This window comes from Pelodiscus sinensis, chromosome 1 (genome assembly GCF_049634645.1).
Source record: "Pelodiscus sinensis isolate JC-2024 chromosome 1, ASM4963464v1, whole genome shotgun sequence".
In the NCBI taxonomy this organism is placed as follows: domain Eukaryota; kingdom Metazoa; phylum Chordata; order Testudines; family Trionychidae; genus Pelodiscus; species Pelodiscus sinensis.
In genome coordinates this window covers 171,876,411-171,888,589 of record NC_134711.1, presented here as the reverse complement: position 1 = coordinate 171,888,589, position 12,179 = coordinate 171,876,411, and the positions used below count along the sequence as shown (strand labels likewise).

The window sequence follows — 12,179 nt, the reverse complement described above, 5'->3', positions numbered from 1 at the left end:
GTTCCATGAGCTTTTTGTTAAAGTTGTGACCACCCATCCTTATGGGTTGGGGCCATGTAGTATGATCAGTTGTCAGATGCTCAAAGATTGAGTCAGAAATGTTTGTTCTGCACAGATTTTGTTTCGGAGTGTATCTGAGAATTTTATCTGCACTCCCTGCTTACACTTGCCAGAGCTGAAGTCAGAGTATAAGACTGGTTTTGAAAGTTGGATCTCAGGCATTCAAATTACACGGCCAGTCCATTTAATTCCTATTGCTGGGCTTGGATCTACTTGCCACCCAGAGAGAGTGTTGACCTTCCATTTGGGAATCCAGGGCTACCTAATTGCTGGCTTGTTTTCAGTGATTCATGGAAAATATACTGACAGACTATTGCTTGGTCATGTGAACAAGTAATAGAGCTGTCATTGGGGAGACATAGAATGAAGGCTAGTAGGTTGGGAGGGAACAAGGTCCATAAGAGGATGTAATCTTAAGTGGTTCATAAAAGGAATCAGTTTTAGAGACACTGGGGCTACTTTCTTTCTTTCTTTCTTTCTTTCTTTCTTTCTTTCTTTCTTTCTTTCTTTCTTTCTTTCTTTCTTTCTTTCTTTCTTTCTTTCTTAACGTCAGGTCAGTAAAAAATGTGCTATTATTATGGTAATTCTTGAGTCAGTGGTGCTATATTAATTCACACCAGTTGATTATATGGACCATTGTCTTTCTCCTGTAATATCACGCCTCCCCACCATTCGCTGTCACAGTGGACAGCACCGATATCTCCCTACACCACCCACAATCAGAGTCCTTGTCTCTGCCCTCTTTGACTTCTTCACTTCTAATATTTTCTAATAGCAAAACTGATTATTTCCGTTTTAGCCTTCATCATCAAATGGTTGACATATTGGACTCCTGCAGGCAACTTATTCCTTTGTAGATAGGTAAGAAATTGATTTTTTCTGAGAGATTCAATTTGAAAAGGGAATAAAGCATGGACCAGATTTCAAAGGTAGATTCCCAAACGTAGGTACTTTTTAATATATTTTGACTCCTAAATCTGAATCTAAGTATCCAGTTTCAAACACTGGTTTTTAAAATATGGACTGCAATGTGCCAGTAAATCGTCAATTCAATGGCAGAACAGAAGAAAATAAATTCTTTTGTGTTGAACAAAACACTTAATTTGACCCAAAATAAAGTTTTGTATTTTGGGTGTGTTTAACTTTTTTCTACTTGCATAAAAGTTGAAGTAAAATTCTAAATTAAAAGACATTTTGAATAAAAACATTTTGTTTAGAAAATTTCAGAACAAACCTTTTCAATTTGAGGGCTGTTTTCCCCTGATTTTTATTTAGACCAAAACAATTTCAGAAACTCAACGTGAGATGTTTGTCAACATAAGCCTGAATTTTTTGGCCCAAACAAGTTTTGGCTGAAAAAAGTCATGCTCTAATCCATGGTAGTTAAGTCTATTGTACCATTTTGCTATATACAAAATAAATATTTTTTTGTAAAATGCCTGTTCCATACCTTGTTTGCAACATCGTGGTAACCATATTGGTCTCCGGATATTAAAGACACAAGGTCCTTTCCTGGACCAACTTCAGTTAGTGAAAGAGACAAGCCATTGAGTTTATACAGAGCTCTTCTTTGCATATTACCTCATCCAACTTGTCTCTCTTGTATACTTGTCAAATGAGTGAAGTAAATCCAGCATGCTCACCTTCAAGTTCTTTGCATATTCCACTGCTTTTTAGACAGAAGAAGCTTTGTTTCCATTATGATAAACTAGATGGTAATAACAACCTACAAAAAACTATTTTTTCCCAGTCCATCATAATAAGTCATGCCATGCTTTTGTTTTGATGGTAAACATTATTCATTAATTTTGGAAACTGTGTGTGCTGGTGCAAGCAAGCCTGTCTCATTTGATAATGGGCTCTGAATCCAGTGGATTATTGCAGGGGATTTTATCTTGCTGTAATCTCCAGGGCGAAATGTACAAACAGCTGGGAGGACAAGAAGGAGCTACATTGTGTGTCTGGAATTCTTTGAAACAGAATTTTGGAGTGCTGGAGTTGAGCTTCATATCAAAATGAATCTTTTCTGTTTTTCATTGGTAAGTCTTCTTGCTTCTTGTATATTTGATTACTGTATTACTGCTTTTGTAAACTGAACTAACACGTGACCAGAATGAGGACAGAGATTAAAGTTATTGTGTAGAGCCCTGTACATTGCATGTATCATACAAAAAGGCCACTTAGGGAAAAAAAAGAGACGTGTGTGTATAAAAAGCTGAAGATAGGGACATATGATTTAATTAAAATAAACTGAAAATAAATAAAAACTGACACTTGGAGGCTTTTAAGGACATACTATATGATACCTGTGATATCTGTGAAACTTTGCAGTTTAGAAACTCAACTACTAAATGTTGCAAGTTTGACACAATAAAAACCTTCAAAAGTTCCCTATTTGTATCTCAATTATGAAATAAATTAATTCTGTTCTGCTATTTCCCTGATGCTAAAATGATACTGAGAACCATATTTTCTTGCTGATGAAGTACAACAGAACTTTTTCTAGTGTGTTTCCCATTAGCAGAACATTATCAGTGCACAATTTCAGGCACTAAACTAGTCATATGGTTGTATTCACTCAATGATACAGAAGGGCTGTGTCTAGACTGGCATGATTTTGCGGAAATACTTTTAACAGAAAAGGTTCTCCATTAAAAGTATTTCTGCAAAAGAGCTTCTAGCTTGGCATGGATGCTTTTGAGCAAAAAGTGCTTTTGTGCAAAAGCATCTGTGCCGGTATAGACGCGCTTTTGCGCAAGAAAGCGCCGATGGCCATTTTAGCCATCGGGCTTTCTTGCACAAAAAATTAAGGTGCCTGTCTACACTGGCCCTCTTGCACAAGTATTCTTGCTCAAGAGGGCTTATCCCTGAGTGGGAGTGTGAAAGTATTTGTGCAAGAAGCACTGATTTTGTACATTACAAAGTTAGTGCTCTTGCGCTAATTCAAGTGGCCAGTGTAGACAGCTGGCAAGTTTTTGCACAAAAGCAATTGCTTTTGTGCAAAATCTTGCCAGTCTAGACACACCCAAGTTGACTTAAATCCTTTTCCCCTTTCTATTGCTTGAGGAGTAACCAGTATGAGTAAACTGGTAGAATCAGATTTGCAAAATCCATGAAGACTCTATCTCTTTTCAATGGTTTACCTGCCAGCCCCCAGATTACATATTAATAGTGAAAAATGTGTAAATCTGCTGTATTTTTATAGTATACTACACCTGCTTGCTTCTCTTTTCCAGATATTTTAGTGTAGGACTAGAAAGAAAAAAATGAACTGCATTTGGTGCTTATCACACACGTATTAGTGGTTCCACTTGAGTAAATTATGGCTCCTTTTTGTTAAAGCAACTTCACTGCAGAATACCCAGCATTGTCCAGTTTTAAGGATTTACTTCTGCTTTTTGGATCTTGAAAATAAGATGCAGTAGATTTTTAGAGTTTTTCTGGACCCCTCCAATTAACAGTAATACTTTTGTCAGAATCCAGTGATGCTTTTGGTCCCAGTTTAATTTGGTCCCAGTTTATTTTTCTTTTGGTCAAAGTTAACACCCAAATGTATGTGCAAAATGTCAGTTTGACCATCAGACAAGCTTTAATTTGTGGAATTACGTAGGACTGTAACTAGCACTGTTACATCAGTATTTTATCGTTACATTAGAGCAGTAGCTTGCATTTGATGCAATCCAGCTGTTAACAAACAAGACTACTGCGAGTTGTGTGTCAAATAAATAACAGGGACTCTGCTAAATAAATGGGTACACTACGTGAATAAAGAATAGGAGTCCCAGATTTTTTTCATTAAAATGACTTCCCCAACTCGTGCTGCTCTCATTGTAACTCTAACAGAAAATACAACATACCTTCTTATGTGTAAAAATCAGTGTTGCTATAGTTTCTTTATGAAATAATTAATCTTGTTTAAGTTTGATTCTAAGAAGTTAACCTATATTCTTTTCAGGGTCTCTTTATGAGTCAATCTGAACACGAAGATAATCCTTTGAATAGTTGGCAACACATCTTATAGCATACCAAAAACTGTATTAAGACAATTTATTGGTCACTAATCCAGATATGCTACTTGATTAAAAACCAGGTCCATGTGCACTCATCCCTACTTGCCTGATGAAATGCAATTCTTTTCTAAAACAGGATTGTCTGTCTTGAAAGCGGGTTATTGGTACAAACATGTCTGCTTAGCCACTTATATGCTGGTGTTCAACTGTTTTGAAATGGAATATGGCATTGTGGCAATTGCAGAAAGAAAAGGTCAGCAGCAAATGGCATTAAGATGTAAGGAAGGGACAGGTTTTCTCTCATGAGTCATGGGGGGAATGTCTGAATAAGAATAGATTTGGTGGGGTATTTTTAAAAACTGAAGAAGCATCTTACTCCATTAGCACCATACATGTGTCATCCTGGATAATTTGTTCAGCATTTAACAAAGGTGGCCTCTGTTTTCATATCCGTTGGTTTGATTTTTGTGCTACAATAGCAAAAATGCATTAAAATTGAGGGTTGACAGTTTCTGTTGCTGCACAGAATGGTGATGTCCAAAACTTTGTTTAACTACCACCCCTCAAAATAGTAAAGCTTCTGGCAATCTAAATGCTGATGGGAATTATTCCAGTCAATAGCTGCCTTCCCTTGCCTCATGAAGTTGTGGTTTTACCAGGTAACAGGAGGTACTAGTTCCCTTTCAATAGGGAGGAAGCTCTGATGTCAGAAAAATTAATTTGATAGCTCAACTAATAAATCACAATCTACAAAATGGAGACGGAATAGTTACAAGTCAGGTGGTTGTGTCTATCCTTCAGTCAGGGTTGAATTGTTTCCTGTAATATATACTCAGAAGATTTGTCCAGTACAGCTTTAAATGACAGAAGCAATGGGGCTTGCACTAATTCATGTGCAAGGCTACTTATAGATCCCTCTGTTAGGAAAAATTAATCTTTCTTAATTTTATACAATTGCTCCCAGCTGAAACAGGAGAACCTATCAGACTTCCAAAGCAAAAGAGTTTACTTCAAAGGAATCATCTGTGAACAAAGTTTCCAAATTACGTGCTTCTAAAATCTCTTTTCATTTATGGATCCACTTTAATTTAATCAGCACTGATGTCACACTCTCATCTCAGTATCCTTTTCTCCGTGACTTTTTTCTTCTCTTTTTCTCTGGACTCCTTGTGGTTTTTGCTGAAACAGACTAACACAGCTACTTCTCTGAAATGTGGCTTGTTAGAATGCAGAAAACCATCATGTCCAGGTACGACAAGTACAGAATCTTTAGTACACGAAACACCCAGCAAGACAGGAAAGAATTTCAGACATTTATAAGATACATACATCCCATATGATAAGACTTTTTTTAAAAAAACAATACACACGTACTGTGGTGATGTGTGTTATGTGACAAGTAGAGTATAACAGAAAAATGCCACTTCTGATACCAAATAAGGGAACTTTTTTATGTAAACCCCAGAAATAGACAGCTGGGATAAGTTCTCTGCTCCCTCACAGGAGAAAGGAGAAATGCTGGATATGGCAGTTAATGCACATATAAGAATTTCGCCCCAATGGAGCTCTGCACAAAGTTTTATGTTACTTGGAGAATGCTTATGTTCTGTGTTTTGGAAGTAATACTAAATGGTGCATGTAAATGTATTTATGAAAGGGGAGGGGGGAACTGAAAGCTTGAAGAAGCAGATCACTCTGAACTGACAGGCACAGACTCTAATTGGGTTGTCAACTCAAATTCAAGAAAACGAGTAGGGCCTTACTTGGATTTACCTGCCTAGACCCTGTTTGGAAGTGATTTTGTGGGACTGGATTATTAGCAGCTGAGCTGGTGAAGCTGATACTGTGGATCCAGATAGGTCTGCCATAGAACGGATGGAACTGATTTTGCTGAACCAGGACATAGCATAAAAGTTCCTGGTGGAGATGCCTTTTTGGAACCAGACCTGGAAGCTCCAGATCGAAGTGGGGCTTGGTGCTATGGACTTCTTTTGACTGGAGTAGGCAGTGGGGAAAGCTGCCTCCTGATTCCCATTTGAGTCGATATGGATTTGAATGTGGGTGAAGCATATGATCTGAATTAGAGCTCTGAGCCCCCAAGAAGCCATGTAACAAAAGCCATGGTATTAGCCAAGCTCCTTGTAATTTCTTTCTACCATGTAAATAGGGGCTTATTTTGTTTTCCCAAATAAAAACAATTGGTGGCTTCATGCACTCAAGGCTGTGTTGGTGCTTTGGAGTGGGAAGAACCACTTCCAAAAGGAACCTGGGGGATTAAAATTTACCCTACGAGTTGATAAGGTTTAGGTGGGGGCTTGATCCAATCACTATTTTAAGAAGCATTTCTATATAACATTGAACCTGGCCCTTAGTCCTGCTAATGACACCTGGCCGAACAGTCACCTAGACTAAGGAAAACAGTATTATCCCTAAAGCTACTCAGCCTTTGTCTGTTTCACTACAGAGCTTCTGCCTAACCTCTTCCCCTTTCCCTCCCCCTCACTTCCTGCTGTAGATTATTGAAAAAGAAATTACACACATCCTTATAATGCACACATCATGAAGTGTTTCTACATAGGACTGGGGATGTGAGCAAATAGAATTTTTGCGTGTTTTTTTCTCACCTTGTGTGTTCTCAAGGTTTCTCACATCCTAGTCATAGCTACCTTGTATGCCTGGCAGGCTCCTTATTCTATGGGCAGTTTGGAGCATGTCAGTTGTTTTAACCACAAAATTGCAGCTCTTTTATAATTACTGTGGTTTAGAGAGGAAAAATGGTTTCTTTCAGAAATAGACAATTTTTAAAATAATGTATTTTAATACAAGGTGAGTGTGAGTGATTGCTGGGTATTCCTGAATCCGATTTTCTTAGCCTCAGAAGAGTTAATTTTCCTTTTAATGTAGACTTTAAAAAAAAACCTGTATTGCAATCTAACCGTGTGCACTCAGCTATTTGTAGCAATCCTCCTGCTTAGAAAATCCATCCCTGTTATACAAACAAAACAATTCTAATGCTAGCAAGGGACAAGCTCAGATGAACTCATTTGCCCTTTAAGCCCACTACTAGCTTTTAGGAACATAGTTAGCACATGTTGTTCTACTTAAGCCATGTGCTACATTCCCATAATTTATTAACTCATTAGTTCCTGGAATAAAATACTGTGTAAAACCTAAGGATAACCAAATTTTAAAACCTTCAAGCAAAATGCAGGACAATGTAGCACTTTAAAGACTAACAAGATGGTTTATTAGATGATGAGCTTTCGTGGGTCTGGCCCACGAAAGCTCATCATCTAATAAACCATCTTGTTAGTCTTTAAAGTGCTACATTGTCCTGCATTTTGCTTCAACTACCCCAGACTAACACGGCTACATTTCTATCACTATTAAAACCTTCAAATGATACTCTCTTAAATTTTAGCTTTGCTTTTCAACTATGTTTTGGCATGAGGCTATTAATATTCAGAAAATAAGCACAGTACTTCTGACATATGTGGATGCAAAGAATTATTGATGTGGCTTCAACTACTGTATTACCAGCCAACACAATTGTTTTTCAAATCCCAGACAGATTTTATCTAAAACTCAGTGGTGCGTCTAGACTGGCAAGAACTTGCCAGCTGTCTACACTGGCCGCTTGAATTTGTGCAAGAGCACTGACTTTGTAATGTACAAAATCAGTGCTCCTTGCACAAATACTTTCATGCTCCTGCTCAGGGATAAGCCCTCTTGCACAAGAATACTTGCGCAAGAGGGCCAGTGTAGACAGGCACATTAATTTTTTGTGCAAGAAAGCCCAATGGCTAAAATGGCCATCGGAGCTTTCTTGCACAAAAGCGTGTCTAGATTGGCATGGATGCTTTTGCGCAAAAGCATCCTTGCCAATCTAGATGCTCTTTTGCGGAAATACTTTTAACGGAAAAACTTTTCCGTTAAAAGTATTTCTGCAAAATCATGCCAGTCTAGATGCAGCCAGTATGTTTTCTAATTCCAATCTGTAAAGCTTTGAAATGTTAGCAGTATGGCTTCACATAACCTTCCCAGGGTCAGTCTTACCTAAAATGGCACCCTGAGTGAAACTGGAGGAGGAGCAGGTTTGTAGGCGGAGCTTGGCTGGGACGGAGCAGAGTGGAAGGAGGAACAGAGGTGGCAGCCTTGGAGCTGGAGGCGGAATGTGCCTGTAAGGAGAACAAGACTGGGAGGGAGGGGAGAAGGGGCAGAGCCAGGCAGTGGGCTGTTATTGTGACACTGTCTTGATGAAGCACCTTCTTGATCACAGTGCGCCAGGGTGGTTGCTCACATCAACCACATCTTAGGTGGGTCCTGAACCTTCCTTTTGTGCCAGAAGAACAAATGTTGTGGTATGATAATATCCAAATTAATTCCCTAATACTGGTCAACTGAAATCAGCGGGACAATTCATGGAGTAAATTTTTACTCAGCATGAGTAAGGGTGACAGAAACTAGGCCCTATGAAAACTGTAGGGGATAATCCGGTGTATCCATTTTTAAAGTGGTATCAATGCGCTGTGAGGCAGCATGTGTTTTTCAGAAAGTTCCCCAAGTCTGACCATGGCTATAGCTATACATAATTTTGACTGTGAAATATAACATTTCACTATGGCTGTAGTGCTGAGGAGGCAGCAGGATTGAATACAGCTCCATGAAAAAACAAAGATAATCTTCAATGTGCTCCACATCTCACTTCCTTTCCTGGAAGAGGTCTCCATAATAACTACTGCTATAGACCACAACAGGCCACAATTGCCATGGAGATCCAATATCCTCCATTGGACCAATTTCTGTTGGTGAGAGAGACAAGCTTTCCAACTACAAAGGAACGGTACTCTGTGTCATAGCAAAATGAAACCTTACGTTCATTACTCTGCTAGATACTCACAGTCATGGCCCGAATGGAGATACTGGATATATAGCTTTATTATAACAATCTGTAACCAACTAGCCCCCCTTTTTTTTTGTCCTATGACTGAAGAAATGTTAACAGGTCACTCTACCTTGAATGGTCCCTTATAATATGCCCTATCTGCTTATGCTAAACAATCTCTTCCACCTTGAATTTTGTCGTGATGCTGGGAGTACTTTCCCAGATCAGAAGAAGAGCTCTGTGGATAAGTCTATATAGCAGTGGTTCTCAGACTTTTATATTGATGACCCCTTTCACACAGCAAACTATGACTGTGACACCACATTTATATATTAAAAACACATTTTTATATTTACCACCATTATAAATGCTGGATGTGAAGTGGGACTTGGAGGTGGAGGCTATCATCTCTCAACCACCCATGTCATAACTTTGTGACACACCCAGTTTGTGAACCCCTACAATACAGCAACTAGAAACCCATAGGCCTATTCCATTGCTGTGTAGACTTATGGGCTTGGGATGGAGCCTGGGCTATAGGACCCTGAAAGGTGTCCCTGAGTCCCAGCCTAAGCTTGGAAGTCTGTGCACCAGTGAACAAGAACAATGAATGTACTACACTCCTCAAAACACTGAACTTGCAAGAGTCATAGGTCCTTTTTAATTGCTGAAAAAAGTGAAAAAGAAGTTGTTTCCATAAGGAAGTCAAGTGCAAATTTTAAGACAAATACGTTTATAGTTGAAGACTTTAATTTTCTTTTCAATGAAGTGCAGAGTCGTTTGCAACAATATATATATTTTTATATTTAGAACCATAACATGCACTTGAGACACAGCTAGCTGTCTTGCTTGGAGTACACTGGGAAATCTTTCAGCTGGACTATTGAAGAAGAAGACTTGCCTTTTGGGCCTGCATAGATGTAAAGAGCTGCGAGGACAGATGCATACTGTTTTTGTTTTGTTAGCATTTAACTTACTGTTGAAAGTTCAAAAAAGAGCTAGATAAATTCATGGAGAATGGGTCCATCAATGACTCTTCGCCAGAATGGGCAGGAACAGTGTCCTTCGCCTTTGTTTTTCAAAAGCTGGAAATGGATCACTTGATGATTCCCTCTTCTGTTCATTCTCTCTGGGGAACCTGACATGGGCCATTGTCAGAATATTGGTCTAAACCAGTATGGTCATTCTTATGTTGAATGCTTGGAGTTGGCAATACGGTTTCTTTCCCTTCAAGGGACGCTCTTAGCCTTCTTCAGAAAAGGCTTATGTCAGAATTCCCTTCCCTCTATCCTTCTAGTATTTACCTTCCTCGGAATCATGATTTGGGAAGCAAGTTCAAGCATCCAGATATAATTTATTTTTAATTTGATTATATATGCAAAGGAAGGCCATGGAAGTTTTGAAAGATGGTTTTCACTCTGGAGGAGCACTGTGCTTTCACTTTATTGTGTCCATCCTAGAAGGTTCTGGCTTTCTTTTTTCTTTCTGCACGTTTATAAATGTACAGCTAATGATATGTGCATTTCTTTATTTCAGGAAGGCTCCATGGACAGCTTGTATGAACCAGTCCAAGAGCACCAAGAACCGAAAGAGACCATTAGCATCAGCAGCAGAGCCAGCACTCCACTGAGCACCTATGTGAAATGTGGACCTCCAGAGAGATCTCTGTCTTTGGTGAGTGAAAATAAGTTGTGACGTAACCAATGCATTTGCTCTGAACAACTTACTTTTTTGTCTGTCTTTCCAACAGAGTCAGTGTTGTTGTCCCAGCCTCAAATTTTAAATATCTACACTCCTGGGAACCTACCAAAATCCTTTTAATGTTTTCTCAGACCTTTGTGCTTGTGAGAGATGAATTTAGTGAATTTAGTGATGTCCAGTGTTACAGATGGGATCTTAAAAACAGGTTCTGAGTTCAGTAGCACTTTGGACATGATCCAAATCTATTGAAGTCAATGGGAGTCATTCTATGGATGTCAATGAGCCCTTTATGATTAAGTAACCATTATGTAGAAGGACATATAATATAACCACTGTGTGAAACCACATAAGAAAAGAGATTGAGAGGGTGTATGTAGATAAATTATTTTATGGGTATAGTGTATTCCCTTTTATTAATTAAAGGTGGGGGGAAAACTATATGGTTAAATGAAAGAGTTCACTGTATGATTAAAACAGAGAGCAGCAAGTTGAACATCTAACATATCATAAAAGTATGCTAAAGCAGAAAAAAATGAATGGAAGGTAACGTATTAACAAGGCTATATTTCTAAGATACATCATATTAAGATATGTACATTGGAATAACTATAGATTAATAAAAAGATCATGAATGAGAAGTTTGTTAGAATCATTGCTAGTTTTCTGGGTGTATTTCCAAAAGCACAGACCAAAAGTGCATCAGGGAACAAACTGTAGCAGTATTTGGATTTGATAGTAGTATCACGAGGTTAGAGTTAGCCACAAAATTACCATTAATAAGGTTAATGGAAAATAACCTTATGGAGATTCTCTCTCTCTTTCTCCCATGCACATACACATATAAACACACACAAAATCTATTTTCATCAGCATTTTTTAGGTATTTTTAAGTGAAGACTCAAAAGCTGAAAACAATTTATCTCTTTGTTACTTTTCAGTTGCCAAAAAAACTCAAAACTAAAATAAAACCCGAAGAAAAAATTGAGCAAAATGGAAAAAAAGGATGGAATTTATGTAGAGGAAGATAATTTCTTAGCCAGCTTTATGTATTGTACATTGATTTGCAAAGTCAATGTTGGCATGTTACGGAAATCTCTTGGGACTGTAAATTAGCCAGAAGTATAAATAAGAAAAGAAAACTAACACAAACTAAGGGTAGTGCAGAGAGGGGAGATAATAACAACAAGGTTAGAAATATGTTCACTATTTATGTCCTATGAAAAATGCATGTATTGCTGCTGTACAGCAGAAGACAGAAAATAGAACAGAGTGGAAAGATGGGTGATCTTTGTGTCAGATTAGTGATTCTTGTAGATAAACATAGGAAAGAATCAGGTTAATAGTCTCACTGTTGTATCATGGATTGAGCAGTTGTTTCTCTCCATCTTAAAGGCAGGTTATGTTTTGAACAGTTTGACTAGTTAGTAAAGCACTCTTGGGAGCATTAGAGATGAAAGACACTATGTAAATGTAAACTGTTGCTATATATTGATTCTGAATGAAATCAGGGAGACTTTCTGAAA

The 12,179-nt window shown here is 38.1% G+C and overlaps 1 protein-coding gene across 3 annotated transcripts in view; it reads left to right on the top strand.

The window, feature by feature from the left end:
* Positions 1-12,179, top strand: part of SAMSN1 (SAM domain, SH3 domain and nuclear localization signals 1) — a 396,747-nt gene that overhangs the window by 256,071 nt on the left and 128,497 nt on the right. For 2 of the 3 annotated variants that reach the window (XM_075909843.1, XM_075909842.1), the window contains 3 exons: positions 860-921; positions 1,972-2,099; positions 10,492-10,629. In XM_075909843.1, coding sequence (XP_075765958.1) covers positions 2,076-2,099; positions 10,492-10,629 — 162 coding nt within the window. In that variant the 5' untranslated portion in view covers positions 860-921; positions 1,972-2,075. Of the gene's footprint in view, positions 1-859; positions 922-1,971; positions 2,100-10,491; positions 10,630-12,179 lie in introns of those variants that run through there. The other variant, XM_075909844.1, reaches the window with a different exon arrangement.